Consider the following 16554-nt stretch of genomic DNA (forward strand, 5'->3'; position numbering starts at 1 on the left):
CCCTCATCATACCCAAAATAGGGTTTCTAACCCGAAACTTACGTGCATGGGTCGGTTTTTAGGAATGGGTAGGTCAAAATTTCCCGAAATGGTCGGGTCTGAGATTTGCTGCTTCGAGAGGTTCGCCGCGGCGAAACATGGCAGAGACCTGTCTTCACGGATGGATTTTCGCCGCGGCAAAGTGAGATGTTGGCCGCGGCGAACTTAGGCAGAGGATCTTCTCTTGCTTCTTTTGCCTTGAGTTCTTCAATTCTGGCTCCAAATCTTTAGTGTCCTACAATAAAAAATAACAAATGAAGTATCAATTGTCCTAGAAGTCAATTGAATCCAATTAACAACCAATTATGACAATTTAATCCTCAAAATGACACTAACTTAAAGTAAGAACCATAAATCTCAGTTAAGCACAAATTTCATTAAAAAGGACCAGAAAGGATGACAAAATCATGGATAATGATATGAAAAGAAACTAATAATTTGAGCTCAATCACCAAGCAAGCAAATTAACTATCAATAATCATTGACAATCAACTAACAAACAAGGAATCACAACTGGTATATGTATATATAAATCCAACATAAAATAGCATCAAATCTAATAGTCTAATCACAAGATTTACCAATCGATAATCAAGTATTACACAAGAGTAGAAATTTCTAAATCTAGAAATATCTAACACATGTTTCAGCACAAAATTAGACTAAGAAAACTCTCCCAATATGTCCAAGATGTAACACCCAAACTTTTGGGCCTAGAAGTACCAGAAATACTAGACCCCTTTTGAGCAGAAGTCCCAAAGATGAGAAAGGAAGTCAAAGCAGTTTTAGGGACTAAACTGCAAAGTGAAAGTTTTCAGGGGCTCAAGTATAATCAAGGCTAGAGGCTCCAGTAAAGTCTCGAAGGCCCAAAAAGAGAAAAGAGGCTAGATACGAGCCAAGGGTTAAGTTAGAAACCTCAAAGAGAAGATTGTATGAAGTTAAGTCCAAGCAGGGACTAAATTATAAATTCATAAAGTTATTACCAACAAGAGTAAAAATGGAAGAGTATACAGAGAATTCTAAGAAAATCCCAAAAAATGGGAAATAATATTCTGAGGCTCTTTTATGAAGAAAAAAGACGAAAATACCCTTAAGGTAGCTTAAATGGAATTTATGAGGTTATGGTCGGTAAAAAGTATACCGTTTGAGGTAATTATTTGAAATAGCAAGAGACCTCAAAAATATATGTAAAAATGAGATTAAATGTTTGAAAGGTTGTACTAATTTATAAGATTAGTCCCACAACCAAAAGGCCAACGGAATGGCTTTAATAAATTAAAGAGCCGATTATGCCAATAAAAGAGTATTTTAGTAAATGAATTTTAATGCAAGGCTTAAAGGAAGTTTTATGGCCTAAAAAAATTTATAAATATTCTCTAGAATTAAAAGGAATTTATGGAGTAGACAGAAAAATTTTCTGAGTTCCGGAAGGCCATAAAGAAAGTTAAAGAAATATGGGCCAAGTAAATTCAGAGGAAACTTAGGGAACAAGTTTGATCCAATGGCTAGGATCTAATCTCACTTCTCCTCCACCATGTTTGTGACACCTAGCATCTTCTAGAAGAATGAGATAAGGATGATGCAATAAGATGATGCAATGATGATGTAAAAGTCAACTTAAAGTTCTAAGATTGCCCTTACTCTTTCTATTAGCCACCAAGGACATTTTAGTCCATTCAAGCCAAAGTTTTGGCTATAAATACTCCACCTTGGAAGGTCATTTTGGCAGCCATTTGTAGAGGGAAAACTCTGCCAAAATTTAGAGAGAAAAACATAGGGGTGAAGGCCAAGAAGAAGGAACAAGATTCAGGCTTCAAGATCAAGGTATGTGATGGTTGTAGCATCTGATTTCATACCTATTTTGAATAAGTCACTCTTTGTATTTGATTCTAAAATTTGGTATGATTAAATTACACTCTAAGATTTAAATACATGTGTAGAACACTTCATTTGGATATGTGTACGATTTATGGTGATTTTTAAAATTTAGGGTTTGAAATCTGGAAACAATGTTTCTCCTTTGGAAGAGTGTCAAATCCCGTACAATTATGGTACTGTTAAGCATAGAATTGGTTCTTGAAACTATTTTTCCTTTAAAGAGAACTCAAGGAGCTTTCAGTGAGACTTAGAACCATTCAGTTTTGATTTTTTTAGAATTAATTATGAATTTTCAAAGTAAAGCAAAAATTCTGGAATTTCTGTGTGAACAGTACCCGCAAAGCAAAATTTTCAAATTTGATCTTCTTGAATCTAAGGCCATCTAAAGTGGTCCTAAATAACAAGAAATAGATCTTAAGGATGGAAAATGATGAGATTTATGTTAGAAAAGCTCGAAAGAAAACCCTAAAACCAAGAGAAAGTGTTGATATTCAAGAAAGCTAGTCTTGAACTTTATGTAATCTAGTGGCCCTAATAGATTGTATGATCAATGTGACTATATTTAGGACCTTTGGAACATCCAAGAGGATGTTTGGTGATGTTAACTGAATGCCCACATGGTTGGAAAGTCACGGGAGTCAAAGGAAAACTAAGAGGGAAGCTTGAGGTGCAAGGTAGTGAACTTACCTATTGTCATTGCTTGATGTTGTATGCTTGTATGTTGCTGTGTACATGTTATTTGAATGTTATTGTGACATATTTTAGCTGCTGTAATTGCTATTCATGATAAGTAGATTATGTCTTCATGGTCATGCATCAAGAAGTTAGCTTTGAGCATGCTAATATGTCACTAATTAACAAGAGAATAAACAAGTTGCGTGTAGTGCATTAGCATCCATCTAGCATGATTAATATGGTATTGTTTGCTACTGAGATTCCCCTGAATCTCACCCCCTCCCTGACCAACCATTTAGGTCAATCAATGATGGGCAATAATGGCATGAGAAGTAAGGAGAAGAAAGTGGAGAATTGTTCATGTTAATGAATGATATTATTATTCAATGTGTAATTCTCCTATTATGTAATTTATGTTATGGATGCCTATGATGCCATATAATTAATTATAATATTTATGGCATGAATGAAATTGTATAAGCATGAATGGGAAAGAGCAAGCCCATGTTATGTATGCCAAAGAAATAAAAAGAATTAAAGTAAAGAGATGTTAAAGGATAAAACATAGGTCCTAGAGCAGGGAGATTTAGCTCTAGTTTGACCTATCAAACAAATGAGTTAAGTCATGAGGTTTGGCATACTCATAGTAAACATCCCAAGGTTTAAAATGAGATATAGATAACCTTAATTGGATGTGTACACAAGGAGATACAAATTTTCAAATTTAAGGCATAGAATCTGGAAGTTCCAGAATTTACGAAATGAACAGTAATATTTATTGTTTAAACTGTATGAATTGGGCAAGGATAAGTCCTATTGGATTTTTTTTCCTTAAAGAGCATCAAAATATCTTTTTGTAGAATTTTAGAACACCTCAATACAATTTTTATGGAATTAGTTATGAATTTTTGAAATTAGACTTGTAATCTAGAAGTTAAATAATGAATAGTAACCTGAGTAATTATGTTGAAATTTTAAATCCACGAGCTTGTGTCATGACCTGCTTGAACCATAATGCTTACTAATGTGTACTCTGAGGAGTTAAAGGCAGGATGTTTCACACGAGCTCAAGCTTCGTCCTCCATCACCAAGAGACTAAAGATTTAGCCTCTCATAGCTTCAAACTTGTTACTATCACTCCAAGTATGTTCTGCCATGGGGAATGCCAAAAATGAGGTTGAAAATGTAAAGAAGAAGGTGCTAGAAGTGACTTAATCAGTATAGAAACGTAGAAAATGGTGGAGAGATAAAGAAAAAGGGAAGATTAAGGTATGGGATGAATGGAGGCTTAAGAGAGAATTGTTGAGACTTCTATCCTTGCAAATCTGCAGAATAAGCTCTTCTTGGTTCATGGCTACTATTTCCCTTAAGTCTGAATGCAGAATGACCTATTCCAAAATACATAACCTCACTAAAACACGTTCAAGTCACAACCTGGGGACATAGAGACACTTCAGATTGACCTAGCTCCAAAATACGTAGTTTCATTGAAAAAGCATCCAAGTCGCGACCTGAGAAGTCCATGTCACGACCTAAGGATGTAGAGACATTTCCAGTCTTGCATTTTGGCTACCATGAACTTGTGGCTCCTTCAATGGTCCATCTTAGTCTTAAATCCTCCTCCAAATGCTTGAAAACACAAGCAAAGAGCTTTGTAAGGATTAAACAAATTAAAGATCAAGGCAATTACAGTTTGAACGAGATAATTGACCCTTTTTATCCTTAAATCAGCAAAATACAATGCATAAATCGATATAATCAAAAGGATATAAACGCATGCAAAATGAGGATAAAAGTGTTGCAAAACACCCAAAAACACTTAAGAAAACCATATAAAGATTAGGTTCTATCAATAGTTATGGCCCTTTTTAATTTTATTTGATTTTATTTATTAAATTTTTTTGGTTAAAATTTTGGGCCTGAAAAGTTTTTGGCCCTTGACCAAGATAAAAAAAACCTTTTTTTTAAATATTTGAGCCTCGTGTAAACTGAGTCAATTTTTTTTAAAACGTTTGACCCGCACTCTATTTTTAAATAAATTCTAGACACCAAAATAATGTCGTTTCAATGCCACTATTCATCTTCACCCTCCAACCAAGTCAACTTGACCCAGCTGGCAAGATGGGTAAGGTACCTAAACACCAAAACAATGTTATTTCACATTCTTGGTCTCATTTTCTTCATTTTCTTGAGCTCTTCACAATAGGATAAGTTTTAGAACCTGAAAACTTGATTCTCAAAGGACCTAAAAACAAAAGCTAAATGCTCAAAAAATAGGTTCTCACATATTATGAGTCTCATACCTCCAAGTCTATGTTTTAATTATTTTTTGGATGTTTTCAATTGTTTCTTTACACTTCTTTTATAGATTACTAACACACAGTAACAGGAAACAAGGGAAACATGGAAACCTAAAAAAATAGAGAACTCAATATTCCAGACTTAAAGAGGCAATAACCAACACACAAACATTTATATTCACGGGTATAAAATGCCAATATGCTATAAAGAGGGATTTACATAATATTTGAGAGCAAATCATATCTGGGAATAGACAGATAAATTAGGAAAAAAACACAAAAGCATAAACAAGGCAGAGAAAAGGAATACAGGCCACAGAAAAACTCTATACTTTGATACCATTGAGGAAATTTTGGTCATACCTAGTATGTAAATAGATCCTTCTCATACCCACAATATCTATCACACCTTACTTTTGTACCCCATTTTATCTCATTTAGAGCTATTTGGAATCATTTGTTATGGCTTAAAGTTGGAAAAATTTAAACTCCAAATTTCTCAAAATTCAGATTACTATTCATTATAACTCTAATAGAGGCCAAAATTTGGAAAATCATAATTAATTCTAGAAAAATCGAAATGAGATGATTCAAAGTTTTATAGAAAGCTCTTCACATGCTTTTTAAAGGGGAAAAAAAAATACTCATTGGCATCTAGAATTCAACAATTTGTCTCAGATTTCATTCAAAGTAGTACTGTTCATTTGGTAAATTTCAATTTTTCAAGATTTATGCCCAACTTTAGAAGGGCATAACTTTATATACAAAACTCCAAATTTGATAAATTATCACTTTTTTTAAAGCTAAAACTGAGATATATAAGCCTAACTGTCACACCGTGATAATTTTATCCTAATTGATGAATGATTTGAGACTGACTAAGGTCAAATAGTATAGTAGATTGGTAGAGGATCCAGGCTATGAGGAAAAATTAGGATAGGGACATAACGGTCATTTTTGAAAAGATCGGTCAAGAAAGGGCAGTATTGGAAATAATATCCGAAATTCCTGAAAATTTCCAAAAAATCATGAAAAATAGAAAGGAGGGTACAAAATAATGTTTGAAGCTTAGAAGGTGAATATAGGATTAAAAATAATTTATCAGGGAATTATTTGTAATTATTGGAATTTTTGGTTAATTAAGGAAAATTAGCCAATTTCCATTATTTAAAATATATAGAGGCCTAAAAAATTCAAGAAAAAATAGGGATAAATTATGTGACATATTATCCTAATTTATAAAATTACTTCCCACCTTTGGATGTATGTACAGAGATTAGCTTAAAGAATATTTATTACTGAATTATTATCGGTAGAATATTGATTTTTGACGAAATAAAATTTAGAAAATTATAGAGGGAGGTAAAACTTGAGAAAAATCATGGAATACCCTTGGAATGAGGGGAATTTAAGGAGGTGTTGAAATCAAAATTTTGTGACAGTAAATTGGACAGGATTGTTGGAAAATCGGACCAAAAATACACAAATAATCAGTGGATTGCACTGAATATTGGATGAGTCATTTTTCTCCCAATATTTAGAGTAATATTTCGGCCAAAAATAAGGGGGGAGGACAAAGTTGGAATTTTCCAAATGTTCAAGGGCATAAAGGGAAATAAGAGACAAAACATTAAAATAATATTTTATTACCACATGAAAATCACATGGTGAATAGGTGTCCATCCATGTGTCAATTTCTTGTGGTGTGTGCTCTAGGATTTGTCCAAGTGTAAAGTGAAAAAAAAATGGACAGTCAAGATCGCATCTTTTTCCCGAAAGGCATTCTTGGAATTTTGAAAAATCAAAGCCTATAAATACCCCCTCTCATGAACATTTTGGCCAAGGAGGTTGCTTGGTGAGGGAATGTTGTGTGCTTGAGTTCTAGGAGAGAGAAAGGAAGAAAGAAGAGAGAGAAAGCGAGAAAGCGAGAAAGCAAAGTTAGACACCTCTAATCGCCGATTAAGCGCTAATTAAGGTATGTTTACCTCCCTAAGTGTTAATTATTTTTAGTTAATTATTTATTTGAGGAAGATTAGGATTAATTATGATTAATCATGTTGATTAAGGAATGATTGAAGGTTAATCATGTTGATTAGAGAATAATTAATGGTTAATCCATAAGGGATTGGTGACTTAATCTTAGAGGATTATGTTGATTTAATGACTATGTGACTTGAGGACCTTAATTAAATATTGGATTAAGGATTAAGGGTTAGTGATTAACCAAGAAAGCATGATTAATCATAGATTAAGGAAGAATTCCAAGACCTTAACTGAAGATTAAGGCTTGGTCAAACTAAAGTCAAAGGATTAGGAAAGGTATACAGAAGTTATAAATTGAAAGGCACAAGGGTAGTATTATATTGAGAAAGAATTGTATACTGGATATGGATTTTACCATACCCTTACTGTATGGTTGATAGGCAATTTCTGGAAACCTAGGAGGACCTCAAGCAAGGAAAACAAAGAGGAAACAGTAAGCGTGGAACCGAGGTAGCGTGAACTTGCAATTATTTTGTTGACCTGCATTTGGTGCTTCTGCTATGTGTGTTTATGTGCCATGAGAATGTTTATGCCCAGATGATGTGAACTCCTTGCAATGTATGCCTTGGCTCTTGCATGATTGAGTTTTGACTAGAATGATTATATGCTCCATGATATGATGACATGGATACAGAATGGTTATGGCATGGCATGAAGACTAGCAATGTTATTTTACTGCATGTAGCATGACATCTTATGCATGTTGACCTGATGGTTGTATGTTCAATGCTACTAGGATTTCTATGAAATCTCATTCCTCCTATAACATGATATCCTAGGTGCCACTACTTCCAAAGAGAAGGGAAAAGAAGTAATCATGGCTTGAGGAAGTTATGAGTTATGTATTGTATTATATAGTTTTAAACCTTTCTCTTCCAAGCCATGTAAGCATATTTTGATCATGAACACATAACATGATACCCTTTTTGGATGTATATTAATGGTAGAGTACCTTTATATGTGATTATGGTATGCTTATAGTGAAAAACGAAATGGTGCTAGAATTAGTGAAAAAGGGGGATAAAAATGGTCTAGATTTGACCAAACTTTGACCAATTAAGACCCTGGCCAAATGGTTGAATTTTCCCCTGAAATTCGGCATGCAAATAGATCTTATTTTTCCCTTTAAAATGAGTGGTAAGGCACCACAATCGGAGCTCTGTGTAAGAAGTTATGCCTTTCCGAAGTTAGGCAAAAATCCTGGAAAATAGAAAAATGACCAAATGAACAGTACTTTTTGAAATTAAAATCGGATGCGTTTCTGATTAAAGTGGAACCTGAGGTCATTTTTCCTTGATAGATGATGTTAAGAGCTTCAAGCAAGACTTGGAATGACCTTGTTTTGATTTTTCTAGAATTAGTTATGATTTTTCAAAGTTATGCCAAGTTTAAAGTTACAGTGAATAGTAATGCGGGAAAGGACATTTTTAAACTCGGGTTTTTCAACCCGGTAACCTGAAATTGCACTTCCGAATATCTTAACTTGGCATAATATAAGGATGCAAACATAAGGTGTTACACTAACGAATTGCAATTCTAGACTTTACCCATAGAAAGTCAACTTTTATCCCTTTAAGTTACCATATTTGATTTTTCTTTCCTTGTCAATTCAAATCATCAATCAACTCATACTTTGAATACTAAAGCATGGCCTTTGAGAAAATGTTCACATACATACTACCCTTAATCATTAACACAAATATTTAAAATAATCCACAATAATCCACAATAATTACAAATATTATTCAAAGAGGCATATTAGTCAATTTTCTCCCAAAATGACCTCCTTACCTTTGTCTTTGCTTGATCCAACTGCTAGATGGTGAATTTTGAACATAAAGAGTGAGATTTTATAGAAATCTCAATAGCAAAGAACTATAATCATCATACAATTCATGCTATGTAAAAATGCGACATGTGTACATAAAATCAACATCATTATGCAATATTTCATGTGCATGCCATTTGCCATGAAAAGAGGGCAATTAATCAAGCTATTAAGCCATTCCTTATACATATTGTCAAGGCAAATTCAACATATAATTTCATACATAATCACATGATTCGCTTAATCACATCATGGCAACATAAATCACATAACACATATACATTTAAACAAGTAAGAAAGCAATCAAATTATGAGTTCAATGCTACCTCTTGGTTGACAACTCAATTCGGCCTGTGTAGGGAAATTGCGTTCCTCTTTGGTCTCTTGCAATATGCCTATCATTCCAAGCAAAAATATATTCCAAATTACCAATGATTCAAGCATAAACACTTATGCTTGACATTAAGCTCAGTTAAAACCCCTTTTTCTTGATTTTTGACATAATTATTTCTTCTTTGTTTCAATCAATCTCTTGGGTCATTCCTACATAATTTTTCATGCAAAATTTAAATATCAAATCAGATTTTACAAAAATTGCATTCCTTCCCCTCTATTTCAACTTTGCCAAATAGGGTAGTGTAACTTCTAAAATTTTCGTTTTTGATTCCAATGGTTTCAAACACTTTTTCTTAGTGTTCCCCTGCACAAAACACCTTTTAAACTCATTGAAATCATCAAATCACATTGAAACAAACTCTTACCCCAATAACACAAAGTGGCCGAATAGTATGTCTAATTACCCTAACTTGGTTTTCTTCTAAAAATCAATCTAAATACCATTTAAACATGATAATTGCAACTCATTTTCAAGGCTTCTATCCTTCCCTAAGTCATGCTCTTCTTGACCGAAAATGGATAGCACCATAACACTTAAATTTTAACCAAAAAAAGCTTTAAACTTAACCAAAATCAAGCTCAAACTTACCTCAATTAATCCTTGATCAAAACTTGGTGTTTCTCCCTTCAAATGCACTATCTAAGGCTTACTTCTAAGCTCAAAAATTTAGTTTGGCAGCACCTCCCCTCTTTTGTCAATTTTTAGCCAATTAAGTGTAATTAGCGGGTATTTATAAAGCACAAAATCTGACTCCCCCTCCATTTTGGCGTGTTATGCTGCCACTTAAGATGCCATGTGGCTACCATCACATGCCTCCAAATTTCTAATCTTGCCATGTGTTCTTATTCAAGAACATTCCATTGATTTTTTAGGTAAAAATTGGGCTTAAATCCATTTAAATGTTAAAATTCCCTCATCAGTTTCAGAACCCTAACTCGATAACCGTTACCCCTGTTTTCTAGCAATGGTCAAAATCTCACCTATTCCTTTAAATTTCTCACAAAACTTCATCCAAAAATACCTTCTGAGCTCTTTTGATCACTCTAAACCCATCCTATCTTACGCAGAAATGTCCTAAGGTAGACAACCTGGTTCAAGTCAATAAGAGAGCTGACATCTCTCTATATTTCATTAATTCTAGAATGATTTTCATGGTATTATATGTTTAATTTTGGATTTAATGGTGATAAAATACTACTAATTGCTTGGAAGGAGTGTTTTGTAATTTCATGAGAATTCAGGTCCAGAAATCAAAGAAACAAACACTCAAGGACTTAGTATGCAAAAGTGGCAAGACTCTCTGTGAAAAGTGTCACAGCGAATTTGAAAAGCCACGGCCGATTTGGCTCAACAGGTAGCTCATAGTCACTAATCTAAACGACACAGTTTTGGATGTGTGCCACGGTGGATGATCATAGGTGCCGCGACAGATGACGAAAATTAGCAATTTGAACCAGAAGGCGGTGCGCGACAGAATCTGGGAGGGAATAGAACTGGATCTTGGAGCTCTATTTTGGTTAGCACGCGGATCCTGAACTGATTTTCAGTTGGGAGGCGTTAATTACAAGGAAGAAAAAGCATTTAGGGGAGAATTGAGTTTTGAGATTGAGTTTTTAGTTTTTCATCTCCATCGCTCTGCATTTTTGGGTCTTTTCTGGAATCCTCCGTCCAGATCATCCATTTCCCAACCATCACCGTTGCTGTAATGAAGTTCCTATCCTCCAACTTGAGTCTTTCATCCTCCATGTCCAACTAAGCTTCAAGGATTTCTAGGAGTTATAACGGAGCCTAAGCCATGGTTAAACAGGGAAGAGTTTAGAGTTTATAGGTGCTTAATTTCGGTAACATTTTGATTGTGTTGTCAATCTTTGTTTCTGGATTCAGACTCCTCTCTATCCATTTCTGTGAGTTGAGATTTGGTTAATTGTATTCAGAAGTTATCTTCTTGATTTAGAGTAATGGTGTATGATTCTTTAGCTAGGTCTAGTTATGGATTTATACATTGTGATTGAATTCTTGAGAAGTATTGGTTAATATTTCTTTGGAAGTGGCTGAATCTCCATTTAATCAATCTCACCTCATCAGAAATTAATTCAATTAAAGCTCTTAAATTCTGATTGATGCAAGAAAGGCAGTGAGGCAAAGTTATACCTCCTAGGAATCGTTCATCTCATTGATTTTTAATCTAAAAACATTCTCTTTTCTGAATTTTGATTTTAGTAGCATTTGATTACAGTCTTAGAAATGATTTCATCTCAGTTGCCAATGCATTCACCTGATTGGAAGTCACTTTCAGTCACAGAGGCTGCAGTACCTTTTCTCCCTCAGCTTTTAGTAACTTCAGGTCACAGAGGCTGCGGCGCCTCAAGTCAAAGGCTACCGTGCCTAGACCTGATTCTTACTTTTGCTGTTTTAGTTCAATTCTCTTAGGTGGCTTTGGTGCATGACCAGGGACAAAACATTTTATCCATTGGATAGGGAGATAAATAAAACACTTAGACTGTTGAAAAAGAATAAAAATTTTGACACAATCACAAGCATGCACCCTTACTCACCTCCTTCATCTAGTGTTAGTAAGTCAATTGAACCTATACCTGATTCTGAATCTGATTTGGGTCAATTCTATGACAATCATTTTGTAATGGAAGGACAAGAGAATCCAGCTCCTAAAAAAGGGCAGAATATTGGTCAAAATAGGGTTAATACTAACCTAAATGATACTGGCTATAGACTTCCATAAAGATCCCCTAATAGGCAGCATCAAGATGAGCAAGAAGCTGAGAACATATAGTACCATGTTCCTAGGAACCCTGATGATGATAATAGGAGTATTAGGGAATTGAATAACTCAACTATTAATTGTATACCTAGAGGGTTTCATGCTCATGATCTTGGTTTTGAGATAAAAGGTGGTTTGATCAGTACCTTACCCAAATTTTATGGACTTGCAAGTAATGATACATATCAGCATTTGGACTTGATGTATATAGTTTGTGCAACTATGAAGCCACCCAGAGCTTTTTTAGAAGATGTATTAAGAAGTGTTTTCCACTTTACACTTGAGGGAAATGCTAGACAATCGTTAACCACCCTTCCTCAACATTACTCAACTCTAACATGGGAGCAACTCAAGAAAGCCTTCTTAGATAAGTATTTCCCAGCTTCAAAAACTTCAAGGCTTAGGAAGGAAATCTATGGAGTATCTCAGCAAGACCAAAAGTCTCTCTATGACTATTGGACTAGGTTTTTAGCTTTATTGAGCAAGTGCCCCAACCAAAAATGTTTAAAATCAAACCTAGTACAATACTTTTATGAAGGATTGTTAGTGTCTTATAAGGAGACTATTGATGTTGTTGCACATGGATCAATCCTAGAGCTCACTCCTAATAGTGCCTGGAGTCTATTAGAGAGGATGAAGGGAATTGAAAAATGCGCAACAGAAATAAATTAAAAAAAAAACTCAATCCCTTGCCCGGATCTACCGATCGTGTTTAAGTCAAGTAGTAAGAAGCATTACCTTCGGTGTTTGATTTCTTGGTGGCTCGGTGATTTCGCCATTCAGGATGCCTCTGCTCGCCTCCTTTTGTCGTTCAAAGTCGACAACTCCGGTCAGCTTCCTCTATCGGTATCCACACGAATAGCTCTCAATCTCGAACGACGTGCTAGCGTCTTTGTCCGTCTAGGGTTTTCAAAGAATCCGTCCTCCCTTCTCTCCTTTTGGCCGTCTCTTATCTGCAAGTGCTTTCACTCTCACACCCAAAACCCTAACTCCTCATATCAAATATATAGGATGCTATAGGTTTTATGAATGATATTTAATTTCGAAATTAATCTTAAATTAATTCCGAAATTAATACAATATCAAATATTGCCTAATCAGATAAGAGAACAATTAAATAAATATGGTTTATATTAAATCCGTCTCACAAATTTAATTCACCTATTTATTTGATTCAAAACAAAGATATGACGGAATTAATTTATATAGATTTAATTTATCCTTATAAATTAAATCTAACAATTAATATCTCTTATATTTATATAATATGTATATATATACGAATTTATATATATATATACACGTCCACCCTATATTATTCATTGAATCTGGACATATCTTAGATTCAATGAATCTGGACATCATAACTCGTGTTGGGCTATTTTGTGTGCGACCTTGTAGGCCCATATGAAGTTGGTAGTGGGCCATTAACTATAATGACTCACAAGTCGTAAGCGGTCTCTAGCAAGACATCACGACTACCCAAATCATATGAGGATCGTTGAACGATGTAACCTTTCATACAACCATATCGCGTCCCTTTTGTCACACGACATTTTGGTCATGGATGAGGCATGGAGAACGTCATCCTCCTATTTATGACCGTTACTTTCTCGATCCCTGAGTAGTCTGAGTATAGAAATAGAACTACCTTTTCATTATAGTATGGCCATACATTTCTCAGACTCACTCATTGAGGGGCCCAGTAATATCTCTCTACGAATGTGAGGGACAAATTCCATCTTGACCATTCACATTCCTCCGCATGAAAAACCACTAAGCCTGAACATAGTCTTTATGATCACTCGGTCAAAAGTGACTTTTGACTAGGTCAAAGCTAAGCGTTTCTCATGTAGGAATCCATAATGATCTCAGGTCAGAGGGCACAGTGACATGGTTTATATATGAGAGAAGCTTATGACTTAACCCATGCAGCTCTCTCATAGCGGGTCGGTCCAACACCTTGTACTCTTACATGTGCCTATGACTTTAATTTATATCTCTATATATCTTTAAAGTCATACTGGTCTTATTTCATCTCTGCTCCCACATAGATGACCGACCAGGGACATTTAGGATAAACCGTGAGTTATCCAAGGATAGTCATCACAGTAAACATGCAAATAATATAATTAATAAATTCATAAATCAACAATGTTCATAGCAATATGATTGGCCCCTATGGCATAATTTCCAACAGAGGATGGCCAACAACAATCAATAGTACTACACAAGAGAATCTCAAAGAGGGCAAGTGTCTTCTGCAAACCCTTTACAAGATAGTTTGCTGGAGAGATTGTTGCATATCACCGAAAAGATGAACAAAAGAGTGAAAAATTTAGAAAAGCAAAGAAATATGAAGAATTATAGTGTTGTCAACTACTTACAAGCATTAGTTGGACCATTATGTGAACATTGTGCCTCAACCATGCATATGAGTGATGATTGCCCAAGTCACTATGAAGAAGTTTCTGCTATGTATCAAGGCAGACAAGGACAATACTCACAGAGGAACCCATATTCCTCAACTTATAATGAGGGTTGGAGTGATCACCCTAATTTGAGGTGGAAGACCAATGATGATAGGCAATTAACTTCACAACAGAAATTTCAGAATCAAAGGCCATCTTTCGAGTCAAATTCAAGAGTCATAGTTCCTATTCAGAACACTCTTTCTTCAAACGATGGTATTGTTGAGTTGCTTAAAGGTATGAAAGAAGGAATGAGTGATTTGGGTGCAAGGATTGAAAGCACTGTAGCTTCTTCTAATTCCAAACTTATTGCCATAGAATGTAAGTTTGATAGCAAGTTTGAACAATGGGAAAATAAAACAAACAATCTTTCTGGCTATGTCACTCAACTAGCTAACTCATTAAGTGAGGTGCAAGCTAAAATTGGAGGGAATTTACCCTCCAACACTATGACAAATCCAAAGTCTCCGAATGTAATATCCTTAAGGAGTGGGAAGCAGGTAGGGGCTAGTGAGAAGAAACTAAGATTTACAAAAGAATGCTGTCACAAGGAATCAGATTCTAGTTCAGAAAAAGATTCTGCACCTACTGTGCAATCTGAAAGTGGAAAAGAGAGGACACTCTTACAGCAAAAGAAAACCTCTCATACACATTCTGGAGATAAGGAAGAAGCTGAATCTTCCCAGGTGCAAGAGGAGAACATAGGAGTCATAAGCAACAAGAATCCAACACATATTTCTCAAATCATCAAGCAGAAAGGGAAGGAGGTAAAAATTTTTGATTTACCATTTCCTAATTCATTTCTAGTATCTGGAAAGTTATCTAATGATCAACTTAAGAAGGATGCTATGAATTTGTTTGGCAAACTTGCTGTGAATGTTCCTTTACTTGATTTCTTGAAAGGAGTACTTAAATACATGAGGTTTCTAAAAGAATTATGCACAAACAACAAGAAATGTAAACCTAATGAGAAAGTGCAATTGGGCTCTAATGTTTCTGCCATTTTTAAACCTCAACTACCTATTAAGTGTGCTGATCTTGGATCTTTCACAATACCTTGCACTGTTGGTCCATTGAATATTACTAATGCTCTTTTGGACTTAAGAGCTGCAATTAATGTGATGCCTATTTCTTTATACACATCTTTAGGCATTCAAACTATTAAAAGCACTAGCATGTTAATAAAACTTGCTGATAGGACCATTAGGAAGCCAAAAGGGTTGTTGGAAGATGTCTTGGTGAATGTCAAGGACTTGGTTATCCCTGCAGATTTTTATGTTTTGGATATGGATACCCTACCCCATGTTCAAGAAACACTGGTTTTGGGTAGACCATTTCTTAGGACTACTAATACAGTGTAAGCTTGAAAGATGGATACATAACCATGGAAGTAGGGGATAAGAAAATTCAATTTGATGTTTATGAAGTAATGAAACATCCCTGTGAAGATTATTCACTTTTGGGTGTCAATGCTATTGATTGTTTGATTGATGAGGCTGTGGAAGAATATGAATCCTCTTTGCATAAATTAAATGAAGAAGAAACTTTGGATATTGGTTTTTCTTTTCTTGATGTCAATTCTCTTTTCTGTCTTGATTCATTTTTGGATGATAATGATGACGTGTGTAGTATTGACTCTTTGACAGTTGATAGCTCACTTTCCACTTTGTCATCTTTTTCTTTTGATCTCTCTTCTATTAATGATGAGGTATTTTCTCATGCATCAAGCGAAGAGCTTGGAAAGGATTTTGTGTCTGATTTTACAGAAGTGAAAAAGCTAGCTCAAGGTATATTGAACAAGGAAAGGGAAGAAAACATAGCTTTTGCTCTAGAATTTATACTTACTTCTTCTATTCCACTTCATTTTAATTGTGCTAATTCTTTGCACACTATACGATATCTTGCTAATTTCTTTTCTAGCCTTTCTACAGAGGTGGACCAAAGAAAGAAAAGTCAAGGTGAGCAACAACAAGTAGCTAATTCTTTCATAGCAATAAGGGGAAAGGATATGCTCGACTCTACAATTCGAGATAGGGAGTTTTCTTGTAATCATGTATATTCCCCATGCATATCTTCAGCATGTCTAGCAGCTTTGGAGCTTAAGGAATTAGTACCTTCTGTCATTAAACCACCAGAGTTGGAAC

General features: G+C 34.9%; 1 protein-coding gene across 1 annotated transcript; it reads left to right on the top strand.

The window, feature by feature from the left end:
- The first annotated feature begins 14367 nt into the window (after positions 1–14367).
- On the top strand, positions 14368–15771 carry LOC114756762 (uncharacterized). Its single transcript, XM_028945701.1, has one exon. It carries the CDS (start codon positions 14368–14370, stop codon positions 15769–15771), a length of 1404 nt encoding a protein of 467 aa, XP_028801534.1.
- The last annotated feature ends 783 nt before the right edge of the window (positions 15772–16554 follow it).

The sequence above is a fragment of the Neltuma alba genome, unplaced genomic scaffold (genome assembly GCF_004799145.2).
Source record: "Neltuma alba isolate B1F8T4 unplaced genomic scaffold, ASM479914v2 tig00010489_pilon, whole genome shotgun sequence".
Lineage (NCBI taxonomy): Eukaryota > Viridiplantae > Streptophyta > Magnoliopsida > Fabales > Fabaceae > Neltuma > Neltuma alba.

Excerpts from the sequence above, each read along its gene's own strand:
- LOC114756762 (XM_028945701.1), top strand. The coding sequence starts at position 14,368 with ATGCATATGAGTGATGATTGCCCAAGTCACTATGAAGAAGTTTCTGCT.